This window comes from Lepidochelys olivacea, assembly GCF_965140295.1.
Source record: "Lepidochelys olivacea isolate rLepOli2 genome assembly, chromosome: 3".
NCBI classification, from domain to species: domain Eukaryota; kingdom Metazoa; phylum Chordata; order Testudines; family Cheloniidae; genus Lepidochelys; species Lepidochelys olivacea.
In genome coordinates this window covers 172,093,321-172,114,571 of record NC_140413.1, presented here as the reverse complement: position 1 = coordinate 172,114,571, position 21,251 = coordinate 172,093,321, and the positions used below count along the sequence as shown (strand labels likewise).

Below are 21,251 nucleotides of genomic sequence, written 5' to 3'. Positions count from 1 at the left end.
GTGCACAAATAGGACTGGATGGTTTCCGTGCCTCCCACATGCATATATCATAGACAGTGGTAAAGTGACTGCTTTTATATTTCAAAATTTAGAGAAAAAAAGCCCACATCATTAAATTAGTAATATTTATACTATAAAGATAGTAATCTTCATTTGCCGATTATAAGTGGCCAGTATTTCCATTCCTCTTTGTAGAACAGTAGATTGAGCAGAAAATTTTCCTGACAAATTTAAATTCTCTTAAAGATGAGCATTCCTTTTCTAAGTGGCCACTGCTGACTAACTAATTTCCACTAAAAGTGGTTTTGGAAAACTAGAGCCTTCTTGTATCATTCTTTTGGGACTGGGGAATATTTGCCTGAACTGCAGGAAACTAATTGTTGGAAATTCCCTAATGCATTCTTAGCCTCTTTAATTATTATTGTGCAGCTGGAAAAAAGGAGTTCCATGCATTCAGTGTAATCTCTGTTTCAATTGCTCTTTATTTGAAGGCTGATAGGCTACAGTGGGGCTGTCTAGACTAGAATTTTTGATTCTGTTTTAACCCATGTTAACTGATTCCAAATTAAACTGAGTTAGTTAATGTACAGGAATTCCTCACTTAATGTTGTAGTTATGTTCCTGAAAAATGTGACTTTAAGCGAAATGATGTTAAGCGAATCCAATTTCCCCATAAGAATTAATGTAAATGGGGGGGTTAGGTTCCAGGGAAATTTTTTTCTCCAGACAAAAGACTATATATATATATATACACACACACACACACACACAGAATATAAATTTTAAACAAAAAATTTAATACTGGTACACAGCAATGATGATTGTGAAGCTTGGTTGAGGTGGTGAAGTCAGAGGGTGGGACATTTCCCAGGGAATGCCTTACTGCTAAATGATGAACTAACTCTCAAGGGTTAACTTGTTGTTAATGTAGCCTCACACTCTACAAGGCAGAAGGAATGAAGAGAGGGGAGACAGCATGGCAGACAGAGACACACACCCTGTGTGTGTGTGTGTGTGTGAGAGAGAGAGAGAGAGAGAGAGAGAGAGAGAGAGGTGCATTTCCCCTTTAAGTATGCTGATCCCTGTCTTAAGTACACTGCCTTGTTAATTAGATCAGCAAGCTGAGACCCCCCCCCCCTCAGTTGCTGCCTCCGGGACTGTCGTGTGTCCCTCCTGCTCTATGGAAGATGGGGTAAGCGGGGTGCAGGAGCAGGGGGGAGGGAGACACTCTGACATTAGTTCCCCTCTTCTCCCCTGCTTCCCCTCTGTTCCCCCCCCTCCCCACACACACACACAGCAAGCAGGAGGCTCTGGAGCAGAGGGCAGGAGCAGCACATGGCAGTGAGGAGAGGGACAGCTGAACTGCCAGCAATTGATAGCCTGCTGGGCAACTGCTGCACAGGGAACTTAGGGGAGCAGGGAGCTGCTAGGGGGGCTGCCAGTCCACCCTAGTTCCAAGCCCCCACCAACTATCTCCACCGGGCTGCTCTTCCTGCAAGCAGTGGACAAAGCAGGCAGCTGCCAAACGATGTTAGAAGGGAGCATTGCACAACTTTAAACGAGCATGTTCCCCAATTGATCAGCAACGTAACAACGAAACAATGTTAACCGGGACGACTTTAAGTGAGGAGTTCCTGTAATTGTAAATGCTAGTCCAAACACTCCACAAATGTTTGTTGGTGTGTTACTTCAGGCTGAATGAAATATTTGTTGGTTGCCATGACATCAACATGTATGCAGGGGTATAACAAACGTTTGTACCAGGATACTAAGACTGTTGGCTTACCCTAGGCTGAGTCCTAGGCCATGTCTACAATAGGAGTGCTTTGCTGGTATATCTATACCACTGTACTATACTAATAAAGCATTCCTAGTGCAGATGCAGCTTATACTGGGCAAAACTGTGCTTTTGCCAGTATAGCTTATTTCAGCCCCCCCCCCCAACCCCCGAGCTACTCTTTCACCCTTACCACCTTCTCTCCCCTCCTCCCTCCCTCCACCCCCAAGAGAAACACGCAATACCAGCAAAAGCCCAATTTTGCCAGTATAACTGCATCTCCAGTAGGGGCTTTGCCAGTAGAGCTGTGCTGATTAGTGATTACACCTATTCACAATGTTGACATAGCATTGTGTCCTGGACCAAATGTTTGTGGAGCACCTAGGTGAGACTTCAGACTTGTGGTACTACTACTTATCAAGTTAGCTGGCAATCAATTAACTCAAACTAAAGCAGGCCCACAAACTTTAGTCTAGACATACCCATCAGGGAGTCCTGGCTTGGAGTTATGTTGGACACAGGAAAAATGACACTTCTTGTTAGGAAGGGTTAGGTACTGAGATGTTCCCAGTTCTTAACAGGTGTATAAAGCAGCAACTTAACTGTGCATTTCCTGGTTTTCCCTAAGTTTGTGATTTGTTTTGTCTTGTAGTGCTAACATTCATTTCAGGCATATGTGGGGAGACCTTAACTGAACTGTCACTGCCCTGCTCCAAGCAATTTGTCCTGAATTGGTACTCTCAGTAGTGTCCCGCCAGAGGCCGCAGCGTTACAGGGGTCGTCCGGGATTTCAACTGGGGAGTCTCTGAAGCTCAAGATGCGCTTCCTCAGCTAGGGGAAGTAGGTAACCCACACACCTTCTGGGTGTGGTGGTGTGTCCCATCTAGTGGCACCGAGACCACTTAGAGAGAGAGATAAAATGAGTCTGCTCTACAGCCTTAGCTAACAGGCAGTTGGCTTTTAGCTCATGCTGTAGAGGCTCATGCACTAAGCTCCAGAGGTCCATGGTTCGAGCCCGCCCACCAACGACTGGGATCTGTCAGCGTTACACAGGCAGCTGCCGCCCCAAGAGGGAGAGAGCTGCCATGCCACGCCTGGCCGTGAAGAGGTGCCAAGCAGTGAGTTGACACTCTTCAGCGCTTCCTGTGATAAACTGAGAACCTTGGACAATAGCGGGGTGGTAGGAAGTGTCACACCCTTGTGTTGCCCTCAGAGTGGCCTGGGTCAGAGCCCAGCGGGAGGCCCTCAGCTCCCCCACCATCTGCTTTAGAAAAACCATGTTCACTTTTCCTCAACATACTATGGTTAGTTAGTAGTACTGCAATTTCACATTTGCATTTCTTCAGAACTCTTGGGTGAATACCATGCTATTTAATTTATCAATTTGTTGCAAAACCACCCTACTGGTCCTTACTGAATACAGTCAAGTCATGATCAGTGGCCCCAGAGCAACCACAAACATCCAGTCCTGTGATCAGTTCATCTTTACCCACCACAAGGAGGCCCACAATAGAGTCACCCCTAGTTGGGTACAAAACTTTGTGTTAGAAAAGTATCTATAATTTTTCAAAATCTCCACGGATGATTTATTCCTGGCTACGTGAGACCTCCCCCGTCTGTCTCCCAATCGGAAGTCCCCCGTACTAACCTAGTTTCTTCCCACAAGTCAGAGACAGGTGCAAAAGGAGAAACATTTCCTGCTCTCTGGTTTGGATTCAGTGAACTGTGCCAGCCCCCCACCGGTTCATCTGTTGGGCTATGTTAGCAGATTGATCCCTATCCAATCGAGGTTCTTGATTTTCTAATGTTTGATTGGGGGTTGGAAAATCCCACCATTGCGGAAGCTGGCAGAAGGTACTGTTGTGCAATAGCAGTCTTAAGTCCTTGTCATGAAGATTTTTGTAAGTGGACTAGTGTGATTAGAACAATGGTTACAGACAGCATAGCCAAAATCATAGATCTAGCCTATTTATTTTGAAAAGGTATGTGCTAATTGGAAGAGTTTTGGCTCTGTCACTTTAGAGACCTAGGTTCTGTTTCCAGCTATGTTGGAAGAGACCTTGTGCAACCTCTCTGTTTTCTTATGTGGAAGGAATGATAGTTGCCTACCCTAAAGGAGAGAGATGAGATTTTGGCCAACAATAAGGCTATAAAGTACACAAAAACATGGTCACAGAAGAGATTACTGTAAAAATCCTGTTCTGTTTCCTAGCCCAGTGCACCTTCCCTGAGTTAAAGTGTAGTTTGAATGGAAGATCTGTCTCTGTCTCATCGTACCACATGCCAGCAGGTTGCAGCAGAACATTGTACTGCAAGGTCTAATAAATGTTACTATTTCAAATGCTTGGCCTTCTTTTTCGGTCCCCTGCACGACACCTCTCTAGGGGCATTCCAGCGACAGACAGGTCATGTGAAAAATTAGTCAACATTTTTTTAAAAGCACGTGAAAGTTTTACCATTTATACCAGTATAATTAAACTGATATGTACCAGTATAAATACTTGTGCGGAAACTCTTATTTTGGGTGGCCTTTATTTTTGTTTTGTTTTGGTATAGACTAAACCACTTAAAGAGACATAAACTAAACTGGAAAAAGACACTCTTAGACTGGAATAAGAGTGTCCACACAGGGAGATATTCTGGTGTAACTGTGTTGGTTTAAAGTCACATGTTAGGGCTTGGCTACACTTGCGAGTTACAGCACATTAAAGGAGCCCCAGGCGCATTAGCTCACTACCCGTCCACACTGGCAAGGCACGTAGAGCGCTCTGACTCCGCGGCTACAGCGCTGCTGGTATTCCACCTCAGCAAGTGGAATAACGGTTGCTGTGCCCTGGCTGGAGTGCCGCGGCACCAGTGTGGACGCCCTGGTCTGTTAGTGCACTCTGATCAGCCTCCAGCAGTCTCCCACAATGCCTGTTCTAGCCACTCTGGTCGTCACTTTGAACTCTATTGCCCTGCCCTCAGGTGACCAACCGTCAGACCTGCCCTTTAAATTCCCTGGGAATTTTGAAAATCCCCTTCCTGTTTGCTCAGCCAGGCATGGAGTGCTCTCAGCGAATCTTTCCAGGTGACCATGCCTCCATGCGCCAGGCGATCCCCAGTATGGAGCAATGGCGAAGTGCTGAACCTCATCAGTGTTTGGGGGGAGGAAGCTGTTCTGTCCCAGCTGCAGGAATTACGATACCTTCAGGCAGATATCAAGGGACATGATGGAAAGGGGCCACGACCGGGACGCACTGCAGTGCAGGGTTAAAGTGAAGGACCTGCGGAATGCCTACCACAAAAACCATGAGGCAAACAGCCACTCCGGTGCTGCCCCCGCGACCTGCTGTTTCTACAAAGAGCTGGAGGCGATACTTGGGGGCGACCCCACCTCCACTCCAAGTACCACCATGGACTCTTCAGAGCCCAGTTCAACAAGGCGGGAAGAGGAGGAAAGCGGGAGCGAGGGTGCTGAGGCGGAGGAAGACACCCCGGAATCCCTTGCTTCCCAGGTCATCCTCAGTAGCGAGATATCTTCCAGGACGAACTCCTGTGGAAAATGTGGGAACAGTGTTCAGTATAGGGGCCCCCTGTCACTGTTGGCTCTCCCCAAGGCACAGAAACCCAGAGGACAGTACAGCCGTGAAACAATCAGTCACGCTTGACCCTGTGCTTACTCACCATTTTGGGGCTCCCGTGGGTTATGTGCGCTCGCTTTGGGATGGGCAAATTATGCTATTGTGTAGACTGTGCTTGCCCTTAAGTGCAGGGGAATCATTGCGCAGTCTGGTGTGAACAATGCTGCCTCTGTTAAGTGTTGCATTTTGCCTTTACAGATCTCAGCCGTCCTTGAGATCTCAGCCGTCCGTGTTATCACCAGCCGAAAGATTCCAAAGAATCAGAAAGAGCCCACGCAGAAGCAAGAAAGACACGTTGCATGAAGTGATGCAGCATTCAAGTAATGAAAATCGAAAAGTGCAGGAGTGGTGGGAGAGTGAAAGGAGGGTCCACCAGCAGAATGAGGAGTGCCGGCACAAAAGCGTGGTGCTCTGGCAGCAAAGCACGGATCAGCTAATAAGCATAATGGAGCACCAAGCGGACTCTATCCAGGCGCTCGTAGCAATGGAGGCGGAGCACTACCGCACCCGCACCTCCCTGCAGCCCTTGTCCCAAAACTCTTTCCCTTGTGCCCCCATGTCACCTCCAACCTACTTTCCCCAACATCCGGGTTCTTACCACCACCAGCTGCCTCCAATACCTGGAGCTTCACCACCCAGCCCTGAAAACTATGACCCTTACCAACTGCACTCAACCCCCATCACTATGCAGGATAGCCATCCTGAAGTGAAGCACTCCAGACAAGAAGGCTGAGTATCATAACAGGACATATGCAAATCTGTGATTGTACCATTCCCCACCCCACCCCCTTGCCCTTTCTGTTTCCCAAGCAGTTGTGTTTCTTTTCAATAAATGAATTTTATTTTCAATAAATGGATTTTTTGGCTTTGAAAACATTCTTTATTATTGCATAAAGTAAAAGATACCTTAGCCCAGGAAAGAAACAGGCACTGCAAGTCAGCATAGCAAACACAGATTCCGACTAACATTGGAACCACTGCACTTCACTCCCGTGCAGGGCACCAGACATTACTGGTGGCTTTCAGCCTCAAATTGGTCCCTCAAGGCATCCCTAATCCTCTAATAGCCCTGCTCTCTGGCTGTTCAAATTCATCCTCCAGGTGTTGAACCTCCGAGTTCCATGCCTGAGTGAATCGTTCACCCTTCCCTTCACAAATGTTATGGAGGGTACAGCACGCGGATATAACTGCAGGGATGCTGTCATCGGCTAGGTCCAGCTTCCCATACAGAGAGAGCCAGCGGCCCTTTAAACTGCCAAAAGCACACTCCACAGTCATTCTGGAGTGGCTCAGCCTGTTGTTGAACCGCTCCTCGCTGCTGTCAAGGTTCCCTGTGTAGGGTTTCATAAGCCACAGCATTAAAGGGTAAGCGGGGTCTCCAAGGATAACAATGGGCATTTCGACTTCCCCTATGGTGATCTTCTGGTCTGGGAAAAAAGTTCCAGCTTGCAGCTTCCTGAACAGGCCAGTGTTCCGAAAGATGCATGCATCATGCACCTTTTCGGGTCAGCTTGCGTTAATGCCAATGAAATGCCCATGGTGAGCCACAAGCCCCTGGAGAACCGTAGAGAAATACCCCTTCCGATTAATGTACTTGGAGGCTAGGTGGGCTGGTGCCAGAATTGGAATATGCGTGCCATCTATCACCCCTCCACAGTTAGGGAAACCCATTTGTGCAAAGCCATCCACAATGTCATGCACGTTATCCAGAGTCACAGTTCTTCTGAGCAGGATGTGATTAATGGCCCTGCAAACTTGCATCAATACGATTCCAACGGTCGACTTCCCCACTCCAAACTGGTTAGCGACCGATCGGTAGCTGTCTGGAGTTGCCAGCTTCCAGATTGCAATAGCCACCTGCTTCTCCACCATTGGGGCAGCTCTCAATCTCGTGTCCTTGCACCGCAGGTTGGGGGCGAGCTCCTCACACAGTCCCATGAAAGCGGCTTTTCTCATCCGAAAGTTCTGCAGCCACTGCTTGTCATCCCAGACTTGCATGACGATGTGATCCCACCACTCAGCGCTTGTTTCCCGAGCCCAAAAGTGGCATTCCGTGGCCGTGAGCATGTCCATGAATGCCACAAGCAAACTCATGTCATATGTGTTACTCAAGTCGATATCATCGTTGGAGCCCTCACTGTCATCATAAGGAATAACTCGACTGCCAAACGTGACGTGCTGGAGAGACTCGTCAGCATACTCCTCAGCAGTTCGGGCTCCATTCCCACTGACCAAAAGGGAAGACAGAGCTTGCGATACAAAAAACGTTGAAAGATGGTGCCAAATGTGGACGGAAGCAAAGGGAATGCTGGGATGCGAACCGATGCATCACGGGGCGTTGGGACAGGACCCAGAATGCCCCGCACTTCCTGCCCCCTTCCCACAAGCCACAGCGCCAGAGTGGGAAGAGGTGCTCTGTGGGATAGCTGCCCATAATGCACCGCTCCCAATGCCGCTGCAAGTGCCGCAAACGTGGCCACGCCAGTGCGCTTGCAGCTGTCAGTGTGGACAGACTGCCGCTCTTTCCCTACTGCGCTCTATGAAGGCGGGTTTAACTCAAAGCACTCTACATCTGCAAGTGTAGCCATGCCCTTAGTTTATACCAGTATAGCTTTCCTGTGTAGACAAGTTCCTGTGTAAGGAACACCTGGATCAAATTACCACATATTTGCACTTTACCCTTTAACATATCAATTTTCAAGCCAATCTGGCCACATATGTGCAATTCAGTGAGAATGTAAAATTCAGCTTTAAGCAGAAACCATGTTGCCACCCCTTAATATATATACATATTATATAAATATTAGGAAGACTAAGCTATGACAAGAAGAAACAAGTCCTTGTAAATTTTGTACTGTTATTTTTGTCACCAATGCAAAAATATTTTTTTAATTGGTAAAAAAAATCTATATGTTTGTTTCTTTATAAAAGTCAGTGGGAAATCCCCCAGGAACTGAGAGTGAAAACAGAACAGAAACTACCCCAGGTGTTCAGAGAATGACAAACAGATCTGTACTTACTAATGAGACCACAGTAATGCCTAATAATTCACAGCCAGTTTGCCACTTGTTGTTTACCCAACAAGCTGATAACAACAGATTGCACGCCCCCCCCCCCCCCTTCCCAGCCATAAGAATTTCATGATAGTCAAGTCACAGCCCCACATTCTGTCATCAAACTTATGTAGAATCATAAACAGAAGGTGATAAATTCAGAAGTGAGTCTACATGGAGCCTAAAATGCTAAGGACCCCTGTATTGCGGCCACTGGTTGAGCTTGCATCAGCATTAGCAACTGTGGGAATTTTTTGTATAAAGAACTCTAATGTACACATAACATAGTGATGTCCACTAGGTCTGCCCATCTAGGGAAGGACACTCCTGCTTCAAGAGAGGATGTTTTGCAACTATAACTGCTCCCACTTTTCACAGTTCTCCTTTAAGGGTTATATTTTCAAAGGCCTCAACCTAGCCACCATTTGTGCACATGAAATTCTACGTACACACAGTTTAGCACACTGACAGTTGTATGCACAAACGATAGCGCTCATACCCACAAAACCCCCTTGTACTCAGTACAAACTCTGTTTACATGCACAAATGGAATTTGTAGGCAGGATTCAATTGACTTCAATAGAGTTACTCCAGATTTACCCTGATATAACCCAGTCAGAATCTGCCTTTTTATATATAAATTCTAGTAAGTACACAAGCTAATGATAGTGCCCAAGACAAATATCTGTATTACTGACTTTGGATAATTCAGCAATAGATATCACATTCTGAAAATTTGACCCTAAGAAAAAATTACCCCCATTTTGCTTAGTCATGCACCATCTGAGAGTTCAAAAATGTACATCCCCATTCCTGATGTTTCAGGATTCAAAGGCAATACTGTAATATTTAGCAATGCCTTCTGCTATGTGGATTCAGAACTGATCTACAGTATCAGGGCCCTGTACTGTTAACAGTTAATGGAGATTCTCCTTTAGCAGCTCTGTGCTTTGGTAGCAGGACGTTCCTAACATTTCGAGTTGACATAGTAACAACTGTGTAGTTCCCAGGGAGCTGTGGATTTCTTACAATACTAACCTGTTGACATCTGACTTAAATTCTCTAGTTGCACTTGTGACAAGTTATGAGAACTAAATATCATGAACAAATCAGTGCATTATTCCACTCTTAAGTGCTTCAGGAATATCTATTTAAAAAAAATAAATCTCTCTCTCTGTCATATATATATATATATATATATATATATATATATTGTTTTCATGATAATGCTACTGACTGACATTTAACCTGTACTTTCAACAATATGATGAATAAAAATGGAATGCTTGTCTTCTTCTAGCCCTGCTAACAGACGCACACAGAGTTTATATGTTTAAACAGAGCTAAGCAAAGATCTAGATGTTTTTGAAATGCATGAGTTGATTATTGCCTAAGCTACCAGAATATAGTTTGCTCTACAAAATAACCTTTGGCTGATCGAACAAAGTAGTTCCCTTTGAAACCCCAGCCTGAAGAACTCTATCTTATCAGCCAATCACCAGAGCTTTGTGGTGGGAATAACCTAACCAGAGTGCAGGCTGCATACTTCTGTGCCAGCTCATTACCTTCCCCAAAAGTCTCATTGCTGGTGAGCCATGGAGCTGCTTGTAAATGTAAGAAAATGGATAGAAGAAAACAAAGCTGCTTTTTTGCCCCCCGTCTGCAATAAGCTTATGTAAGTAAATGAAGATCTTGTTTTACCTTGAATATTTTCAGGGATAGCTCAGTGGTTTGAGCATTGGCCTGCTAAACCCAGGGTTGTGAGTTCAATCCTTGAGGGGGCCATTTAGGGATCTGGGGCAAAAATTGGGGATTGGTCCTGCTTTGAGCAGGGGGTTGGACTAGATGACCTCCTGAGGTCCCTTCCAACTCTGATATTCTATGAAAGAATACAGTGGGAGGGATAAAAGGAACCTGCTGTAAATTTCATGCAAATGGGAAAGATTAATGAGTGTGGATAAAATTGTTCTTCCTGTCTGGGCACAGGCTTTTTTTTTAAAAGACAGAAAGTGCTTGAAAACTGTTTAATGTTTTAAAATAGATGGAGTGCTGTGTTCAGCACACTGCAATATATGGCCCTGATCCACAGTTCATTGAAGTCTACAGCACTCTTTCTACTGACTTCAGTGGGCTTTGGATTAGGCCCTATGGGAGAAAAATCTCATGGGATCACACTCGTGAATTATGAGATTCACCTAATAAATTACCACTACTTCCCCCCCACTTTGTGTTTCCAGACTTGGTGGCGAAAGCCATTCCAGCAGTGAGAGAGGGGCCACTCCAGCTCCAGAAGTGAAGGATGACCCCATTATTACAATCAAAGAATAGCAGAGTAATCCATAAAACCAGGGGGTAGGGAAGAAGAGGGATGCTGAGCGAGTTAAATTCATTACCACCACTGTCAGCTGGGGGCTCTGCGAGCTGCTCCGGCCTATTCAGTTTCCTGACTGTGACTCAGGCTATGTCTACATTAGCACTTCTGTTGTTATAACTTATGTCGCTCAGGGGTATGAAAAAACACCCCTCCGAGTGACATAAGTTTCACTGACAAAAGCACCGGTGTGGACACTTGCAGTGTGGCTGTGCCAGGGTCCAGAATTTGGCACCTTCTTCCAATCACAGTAATAACAATTATTTCTTATGTCAGTGGAATAAAGCGTAATGTGTTTGCTTCTGAACCTACAGTACATGAATCAGAAAAGAAGGGTCTCCTTAAGAAGAGTTTCCATTGCCTATCCCTCTTTTTTATATATATTATAATGTTTTTATATTATAATCCAATTTTCACATTATATTATGTTCCTTTTATTTTCTGTGATATATGTTTTAATCCATCGAAAGGAAACTGCAAATGAACAAAACTTCCAGGAACCACTTTTTTTTCTCCTACCCCAAAGGATTCCTTGTAATTGAAAGCCGAATAGCCGGTTCTGACAGTTAAGGAATGTTAATGCTTTTCATGACTGTGTGTAAATGCTTGCTTTTCTGAGTAACTATGCCAAGATACAGATTTCATGGAGGATGTGCACATTCCCTCATCTATTGAAAGTACCGTTTGATGTTCTATTGTAGACAGAAAGAAAGACAAAAATGCTCGGTCTGAGTAGATCTCATGGCATGAAAGAGCACAAGAAAGTGTCTTCTGTTTCTGATTTCTTTCATTCAATTATTAGTTTGAAATATTCATTTAAAATGAATTCTGCTATACTTTTGCAAGGTGGCTTCATTTCTCAGCTTAACAAGAGCACCTTTGAACCACAGCACCTGTGCTATTGTTGAAGTATTTTGAATATTCCTCCTTTCTGCTCTTCATCAATAAGGGATATCTACTTTGCTGTTACTGCAAACTTTTTTTCCCCCACCCCTAAACACTCTTCCTGCCTTGGGTCAAATCTCTCCGCAAAGCTTCAGAAAATTGTTCTTGTGCAGGGGAATCTCACAGAAGTCAGAATGAAAAAATCATTCCCATTAGGGTGACCAGCATCAACCCATCTGTGCCACGCTGTACCAGAGCTGGTTAAATAATGGTGAATGTTTTTGGAAAATGTTCATCTCTCAATGTAACCTCAGCCTATGGTGAAAGAGACTGAATTTGTCTAATAAATACCTATGGCTCCTAAGTTTCTCTCTGCCATTCTCCTGTCTCTATCAAAATGTCGGCAGGGCTTTTAAAAGGACTCCAGGGTCTATGGCAAAAATGGCTAGCAGATTTCTGAAATTATTTCAAAACTTTGGTTCTATCTCCACACTAAAATCAGTTGTGTGAGGTGCATTAGGTGGTGATCCTGTCACCATTTCTATCACAGTGGGCAACCTTTTCAAAAATGCCTAAGTGACTTAGGAGTCTCCTGAAACCCACAACAGCAAGTCTCAGAGACCGGGTCAACGGATTTGGGTTCATGCTACAGGGCTAAACATAGCAGCATTCCCGCTTGGGCTGGTGGCCGGGCAGAGCCCACACTTGGCAAAAGCAGACTAAGCAATTGCTTAGGCCCTGAGCAGCTCAAGAGGGCCCCCTATTTGCTTTTTATTATAAGAACTTGCCTGTTTTAGTGTTGGGGGGGGCTGGAAAATATGCCTGCTTAGGCCCCAATGGGCTAGCACCAGCTCTGACCCTGGGGTCTGAAACCTGGTGAGGGAAGGGGGTCTCAGAACCTGGGCTCCAGCCCAACCAGGAGCGTCTACACTGCTATTTTTAGCCTCGTAGCTTAAGCCCTGTGAGCCCGAGTTGACTTGCATGTTCCAACATCTCAGAAACTCTCCTAACATGACTCTGTTGAAGATGGCTGAGTGTAGGCATGGTGACAACACACTCAGCATTGAGGCCCAGATTCAATGTGAACAGATTGCTTCTCTATCTCTGTGGTAGCTCTGTGTCCCCCTGCTCTCATCCCGGAGTTGCATTTCATGGTAGTGTTGCTCCACTGCAACTGGACTACCAAGGACTTCCCAGCCAGAGCTGTTCCCAGCTCTATTCCCAGCATCCCCTTCAGTAGGGGTCTCTCTGTGGTGTAAGATACTACCTGGGAAATGTAATACCTCTGGCTGCTGACCTGGGGGAAGGGTGAGATCCACACATAGAGGGTCCCTTCTGCACATGGAACTTGGAGGTACAGTCTAGCCTGAAGGGAGCTGCCTGAAGGCTAATTTTGGCATTCGGAGTAGTAGAACTGAGAGAAAAAGTGCTCATCAGAATTCATAAGCATGGCAGAATTAGACAGAGGGCCTGATTCCCCTCTCACTTCCACCACTTTAGAATCAGGTGCAACTCTGGTGAACTCATTCCTGTGGCACCATTGTAAGAGTGGTGTAAGCGAGAGAGGATTCAGGACCAGCATTCTTAACATCAATAGCTTTCAGTAACTTTACTAGCTGTGAAGCATTACATTTTACTTACAAACTTCTAGTCTGATCAGGTGATATTGCAACAATAATAATACCTAGCTCTCATATAGCACTTTTCATCTTTAGATCTCAAAGCATGTTATAAAACCCAGGTCTCCTGAATTCCAGTCCAGGGGCCTATTCACTGGGCCATATTGCCTAAACTATTTAATAAATTAGTTATTGACTGTAAAATACTTCTAAATCCTCAGATGAAATATAGAAATGCAAGATATTCTTACTGATCTCTTTAAAATATTTTTTCCAGGCACTGTCAGCAGCTGAATGTGATGTTTGTTGGAGGACCAAACCAAAGGAAGGATTATCATGTTGAAGAAGGAGAAGAGGTAACACATAGTACATTTATGTTTTACTACTTTTATTGATCTCTAAGTTTAAGAAATTTATAAGTGATACCTGCAAATTAGTAATGTCCTGCTTAATTCTATTAAACTGATGAGTGGTCGGCAGAGAACAGAACTAGCAGTTCCATCAAAATACTTCATGAAATTGGGTCAATTTCACCAGAATTTTGTTTAGGAAAAAAATGCAAAAAAGTTCCAACAATGTCAAAATGTCCCATTGCAATATTTTCTGAATGAAACTTTTCAGTTTTTCATGTTTAAATGATGTTTTGTTTTGCATTCTGTATTTTCTATTCTAGATTATAATACAATACAACACTTTTTAAAATATCAAAATCTAAAAGAAACATTTAGAATTTCTCCCTCAATTTTCCTTTATGGAGAATTTAAATTTTTTGGTTTTCATTCCAATTCAGAATGAAAAAAATTCAACATCAGGAAATCCTTTGCACAGCTCTAGTATTTATGTAATGGGGTTCTGCTTTCTACTGACAGAAGGCATGCTTTGCACCTTGAGTAGCCATTTGCCCACGTGTGGAGTGCAAATAGACCAAATCAAATAAAAATGGCAACATCTTACACCCAAATTTGCACTGCTGTAAGCCTGGGATTTTCAAATAAACACAAAACTCCCATTACATTTCAATGGAATTTGACCACCTAATTCCCATAGTATAATGAAAATTTGAAAATGTCAGCCTAAATGACTTCACAAAAACAAGGCAGTACAGAATTAGGCCTAGCATTTTTAAAAGACTTTGTGGGAGTTTATATACTTACCATGGAAACAATTAATAGAATCATACCTTAGGTGATTTTATATTGTAATAGTAATATAGCTTAATTGTAACTGAGGTGAAAAGCACCTGTTATATATTTATAAGTAAATACTGCTGGGAAAAACTGCGTGCATTTTTCTCTATAAGAGATAAGATCCTGGTGAAAGAGGTAATCACAACTGTAGGATGTCAGGTTACAAAACATTTGAAGGAACCTCCGATCTCTATTCTGATGTTATACTACATTATTATTACATAGTATTGATAGGGTTGGGTGAAGCTAAAGGAATTAAGGTTTGGCACTGGAGCTATTGTGGTTGGCATAGGTGCTGGAACTAGGGGTGCTGGGGGTGCTGCTGCACCCCCTGGCTTGAAGTGGTTTCCATCATATACAGTGTTTACAGTTTGGTTCAATGGCTGTCAGTACCCCCACTATACAAATTGTTCCAGCACCCCTGGTGATGGGGTTGCAAAATTAAAATTAATGACCCCAAACCACCCGAATAGGTGACAACTAGGCATGTGCGATCTTGGGGGGGACGGGAATATTTCTGTATTGAAGCAGATTCTCTTGGGGTATTTGAGTGGCTCATTCCATGATGTGATCTACTTTTCTTGTGGAGTGTCCTTGTTTGGTGATGGTGGTTTGAACTGTATTCTGGTCTATATCCCGGACTTCCTCCTTGGAGCATATTCTGTGGTATCTGAGTGCTGGCTTTAGATAACAGATTTCTGGGTGTGTTTGGAGGGGTTACTGGATCTATGAAGGTAGGTGTGGTGATCCATTTGTTTCTTGTATGTAGCTGCCTGTAGAGTTCCGTTGCTGATCCTGGTGTCCAGGAAGTTGATGCTAGTGTGGGAGTGTTCCAAAGAGAGTTTAATGTACAGGTGGTGGTTGTTGAAGCTGTGGTGGAAATTCATAACCTAATTGTCACCTACCACCCCACACTGGAACCCATAAGAGGTATCATCCAACAACTATAACCCATCCTGAAAGAAATCTTTCTTGAACCCCCTCTTCTGGCCTTCAAACAACCACCCAACCTAGGGGCCACCAAATGAAATTAATGGGTAGCAGGTTTAAAACAAATAAAAGGAAGTTCTTCTTCACTCAGCGCACAGTCAACCTGTAGAACTCCTTGCCTGAGGAGGTTGTGAAGAATAGGACTATAACAGGGTTTAAAAGAGAACTAGATAAATTCATGGAGGTTAAGTCCATTAATAGCTATCAGCCAGGATGGGTAAGGAATGGTGTCCCTAGCCTCTGTTTGTCAGAGGGTGGAGATGGATGGCAGGAGAGAGATCACTAGATCATTACCTGTTAGGTTCACTCCCTCTGGGGCACCTGGCATTGGCCACTGTCTGCAGACAGGATACTGGGCTGGATGGACCTTTGGTCTGACCCAGTATGGCCATTCTTACGTTCTTAACTTCTCCAAGCTCACTGTGAGAAGCAAGCTCCCCACAGACCAGGACACACCAACTCAAAGCGGCACCAGACCCTGCCAGAACAACAGATGCAAAACCTACAGACATATCTCCACTGCTCCAGTGATCAAACACCACCCACAACAATCTTTCAAGATCCATGGGTCCTACACATGCCTATCACAACATGTGGTATACCTCATCTAGTGCAAGAAATGCCCCAATAACAGCTACATGGGTAAAACCAGACAACCCCTATGCTCTTGAATGAACTCACACAGGAAATGACAAAATGCAAAAACACCACATCACCTGTGGGTGAACACTTTTCACAAAGCGATCACTCCGTATCTGACCTATCCGTCCTCATCCTCAAAGGAAACCTGCACACCACTTCCAAAAAATGACCCTGACAGCTTAAATTAATAACTTTGCTAGACACTAAAAGTCATGGACAGATCAGAGACACTGGATTTATGACTTATGAAAACAATCTATAACCAGCTAACAACTCCCCTCCTCAGTTGCTTTTCCCCTGCCACTTGCATTTCTCCCTATGACTAGAGGGCTGTTAATGGGTCACTTTATCTTGAATGGTCCCTTGAAATATGTGTTATCTACTTATGCCAAACACTTTGTTCACCTTGTATTTAGCAGTGACACTCTGAACCCTGATCTACACCACAGAGTTAGGTCGATGCAAGGCAGCTTACATCGACCTAACTCTTTAAGCATTCTCAAAAAGAAAAGGAGTACTTGTAGCACCTCAGAGACTAACAGAGTCACCCTAGAGACAATTTATTTGAGCATAAGCTTTCGTGACCTACAGCTCACTTCACTTTAAGCATTGTGATACAGCATGGCCAAAGGGCAACAGGAGAGTGTGAGAAGGGACTCTTATTCCCTGTAGAGGGAAGAAAGTTTGCTGTAGATTAATTAAAGCACCTGAAGCCAATTAGAGCACCTGAAGCCAGTCACCTGATAAAACCCCCCTGCTTCAATCAGACAAGAGGAGCAGTTGAAGCAGAGTAGATTGGTGTTGGAGTAGAGAGCAGTTTGGAGGAGGTGAAAGAGAGCGGATTGGTGTTGGAGCAGAGAGCAGTTTGGAGGGAAGTAGAGGAGAGTTTAGAGAAGTGCTGTGGTGGGCTAAGAAGACCAAGACCCTAGGTAAAGGGACACCTGGTTTGTGCAGAGGGAGGGCAGGAAGCCCCATAAGCTGAAGGGCAGGAGAGGGAAGTAGCCTGGGGAAGGAACCGCTAGTGCAAGTGGTTTACTGCTATCGCTAGGGCCCCTGGGCTGGGACCCAGATTAGTGGGTGGGCCCAGGTCCCTCCCTCTCCACTAATCTAGGACACTAGTGGGGCAGTTAATACCCCAGTTCAGGGGCAAGAAACTGTGCCCTGAATGTCACCCCAAGAAGAGAAAGCGTGAGACCCATCATAGTAGTGCTGGCAATTTGCCACAGCACCTACACTAAAATGTCACTCCCGCTGATGTAACTCACCCTACGCTGACTTAATAAATCCAACTCCGTGAGAGGTGTAGTGCTTAGGTTGATATATTTTGTCTGATGCAGTGTCAGGGTAAACCCTGCATTGCTCACGTTGACTGCTGCTGGCTTTCTGAAGCCATCCCACTGTGCCCCACACTGACAGTTCAATTGTTGCAAGTGCTCCTGGTGAGGATGCGCAATGCCAACACAAGGAGCATAGCATGGACATGCAAAAGCAATTTAATTACTGAAGTGGACGTATGTCAACATAACTTAGGTTTACATAAGTTTGTAGTGTGGACATACCCTAAGTAAGTTTCCCAGCCCTGAAGAGCTCTGTGTAAGCTCATAATCTTGTCTTTCTCACTAAGAGAAGATGGTCCAATAAAAGATACTACCTCACCCACTTTGTCTCTTGTTTTCTGTTTTTTCTATTAAGCTGGAAAGAAAGAAACAAAACTGAACACTAGTTGTCACTCTAAGCCTATCTTTCCCGTCTTTGTACCCATCTGTCTGTATTCTCAAGCTACATATGATGGACTTGGCTTTTACAAATTGCTGAAATAGAAATGACAGGAATTAATTAATTTCAGCCAGGAAATTCAAGAGGACAATAAATAAAGCTGAGAAAAGCAGTATGAAGTTTAGCCTTTTCATGCATGAACTGCTCTCTGTCTCAGACCTTTCCAGTCTTAATGCTGAATCGCATCTCTTTGCACTGAATGCACTTTTCAAGTTACAAGATTGGTTACGTGGAAAGGTTCCTATGGTAATTAACATGAAGTTCCTTGGAAAATAGCAAATATTTTTTTCCTTCCCTAACTGTACACATATTATGACAACACAGGTAAAAAGCAATCAAATTTCTTTTACAGCAGCTGCCTATTAAATATTGTTTTAGACTACATCTACACTTGAGCTGGGGGTGTGATTCCCAGGACCTCTCATTGAGCTAGCCAACGAAAATGAGTAGTGTAGCCACAGTAGCCTGGGCAGTGGCAAGTGGCAGCACAGGTTTGTACTCAGCACAGCTAGCCCGTGTGCCTATGGCCACTGTGTGTGCTGCCATGGCTACAGCATGCTAGCTGTTATCAAACTAGCCCAAGTATGTCTACTCAAATTGGGAATCAGCTCCAAGTGTAGATATAGCCCTTATGTTCTTTCACTTAGTCAATATTAAACTAGCTTTTCATAGAATCATAGAATATCAGGGTTGGAAGGGACCTCAGGAGGTCATCTAGTCCAACCCCCAATTAAATCATCCCAGCCAGGGCTTTGTCAAGCCTGACCTTAAAAACTTCTAAGGAAGGAGATTCTACCACCTCCCTAGGTAATGCATTCCAGTGTTTCACCACCCTCCTAGTGAAAAAGTTTTTCCTAATATCCAACCTAAACCTCCCCCACTGCAACTTGAGACCATTACTCCTTGTCCTGTCCTCTTCTACCACTGAGAATAGTCTAGAACCATCCTCTCTGGAACCACCTCTCAGGTAGTTGAAAGCAGCTATCAAATCCCCCCTCATTCTTCTCTTCTGCAGACTAAACAATCCCAGTTCCCTCAGCCTCTCCTCATAAGTCATGTGTTCCAGACCCCTAATCATTTTTGTTGCCCTTTGCTGGACTCTCTCCAATTTATCCACATCCTTCTTGTAGTGTGGGGCCCAAAACTGGACACAGTACTCCAGATGAGGCCTCACCAATGTCGAATAGAGGGGAAGGATCACGTCCCTCGATCTGCTCACTATGCCCCTACTTATACATCCTAAAATGCCATTGGCCTTCTTGGCAACAAGGGCACACTGCTGACTCATATCCAGCTTCTCGTCCACTGTCACCCCTTTCCTAAAGAGACTTATGTTTTAAACTTTTATTGCAGTGAATCAGATGATTATGAACCTCAGCCTTGATATACAATAAATACAAACACATTTTAATGTGGGCTATTTAATAGGACATCTAAATGCCATATGTAGATGCTCACCTCTGAACTTAGGGGGAGGAAAATGCTCATTTACACAAACAAGTGACAAGTTGAGGCCCAGAATGTGCATATCCTATTAAGGAGCTCATGTTTAAAAGCTGGGCTCACAATCTTAATGCCAGTTTAACAGCACTATTGTATATTTAAAAATAATTTATGTTGGCACCCTATTATAAGCCACTCTGGTTATAAGGGTTTAATGTCTCAGTGATTTCAAAACTTCAGACACTGACACTTACCAGGTTGGAGGAAATTCCAGGCAGACATGTTTGTTTTGGGAGGGAAGTTAATTTTAGAACAGTTTAAATCTGTTAAGTTCATTGTTCTATGTACAGAACTACATACTCATACACAATTAGTTGACAATATCAGAAAGGATCTTCTGTGCTTCTCTAGCCCAGTGCTTCTCAGCCTGCCGGTCACATCCCCCAAGGGATTCACCAGCATATCAGGGTTTGTGAGCATGCTCCAGTTCTTGGAACTGATACTCTTAGCTTCAGGCCATTACTTGTTGTTGCATCATCCTCAACCACACTCAGAAGCATCCCTCATCTTGTATTCTGTTCCCCCTCCGATTATTTTTATAGACACTGGAGTTAAAATACCCAGTTTATCAGAGATAGGCCTGAGCTACCACTCAGACTTTAGACAAATTTGGCTCTAAACTGTGTGGCTTGAGCCCACCACGACAGCATACTCATATTTTCTCTAATATCAAGTTCCCTTTGATCTCTCTCTGCAGAAGCAAAGAGAGCAGGGCTTCATCCTGCAAACACTTACTCATATGCAGTTCCATTGACCTCAAAACCACACTCGCTCCCAAGAGAAGGACAAGGAAATTTTGGAAATCTTTATAACTTTGATCAAACCCAGCCGCACTTGGCACAGGACCAGAATGACCACAATCCGCAAGTCTGGGCAAGTTCAGGGCTAGCACTAGAGTAGACTTAGGGCTACTCTAACTTGGACTTAACCTACACTGAAAAGTTTTGCTGATATAGCTATAACCTTCTGTAACCCCCAAGGAGATTACCCAGGTTCCTGGGACCCTGTCTGCTGGCAGCTCAGGGAGAGGCACGCTGTCCCTGGTAGGGAGGGGGAGCCAAGGCAGACTCAGAGTCTGTCCAGCAACTAATAGGAGTGAGATGCCCTTCCCAGGGAGCTCAGAAAAGGGGAGAAGCCATTTTTTGAGACAGTCTGGAGCCAGCCAGGGCAAGGGCAGGACTGGTTGTGTGGGGACCTGGTGAGTCCCAGGCCTGCATACAGGGTTCCCCCTGAGAACTGGCCTCTAGGGACCTGACAGCAGATCCCTCAGCTGGGCTTTTTCTTCTCCACTGATGACTCCCAGTTTGTAGAGTCTTTTTGCTGGTAAACTTCCCCAGCCAGGCTGAGTTAGCCCCCAGCTCCCTAGGTGAGACCAGTCACCACATGGTCAGCTCTGCTCAGTCTGCTAATTCAGGGCTGCTGCCTGCTGTGAGTGTGTCTGGATGCTGGGCTAGGAGATTACAGTTTGGATTTTAGTATAGTTGTGTAATCTGCACCTTAAGGCCTGCACCCCTTTGTGGGGAGGGGAAATCTGGGACCAAAAGCAGCCTGACTCCTGCCTGAAGAGGATCCCTGCCAGCAGAGGATCATTCATGGAGTTTGTGAGTGAACCATCTTTTAGTTAGTCAGTCAGGGAAATTGTTTTGGGCACTCCCTACTTCCTGAACTCTGTCCTCAAGCCAGGGTGTAAGGGTTTGGGGATTTTATAACCTGCTGCATATTAGTCCATAGTGGAGGGACTTACCACCTCCTCCCACTTGTGAGTCCTTTGGGCTGTACTGAATCCAGTCAGCCAGACTGCTAAACCACTGCAGAGAAGATATTG

The 21,251-nt window shown here is 44.6% G+C and overlaps 1 protein-coding gene across 1 annotated transcript in view; it reads left to right on the top strand.

Annotated features, from left to right (window-relative positions):
• Positions 1–9,924: 9,924 nt before the first annotated feature.
• Positions 9,925–21,251, top strand: part of HAAO (3-hydroxyanthranilate 3,4-dioxygenase) — a 53,703-nt gene continuing 42,376 nt past the window's right edge. The window contains exons 1-2 of the mRNA XM_084623376.1: positions 9,925–10,128; positions 13,606–13,684. Of these exons, the coding sequence (XP_084479502.1) occupies positions 10,049–10,128; positions 13,606–13,684 (159 nt within the window). The 5' untranslated portion in view covers positions 9,925–10,048. The remainder of the gene's footprint in view (positions 10,129–13,605; positions 13,685–21,251) is intronic.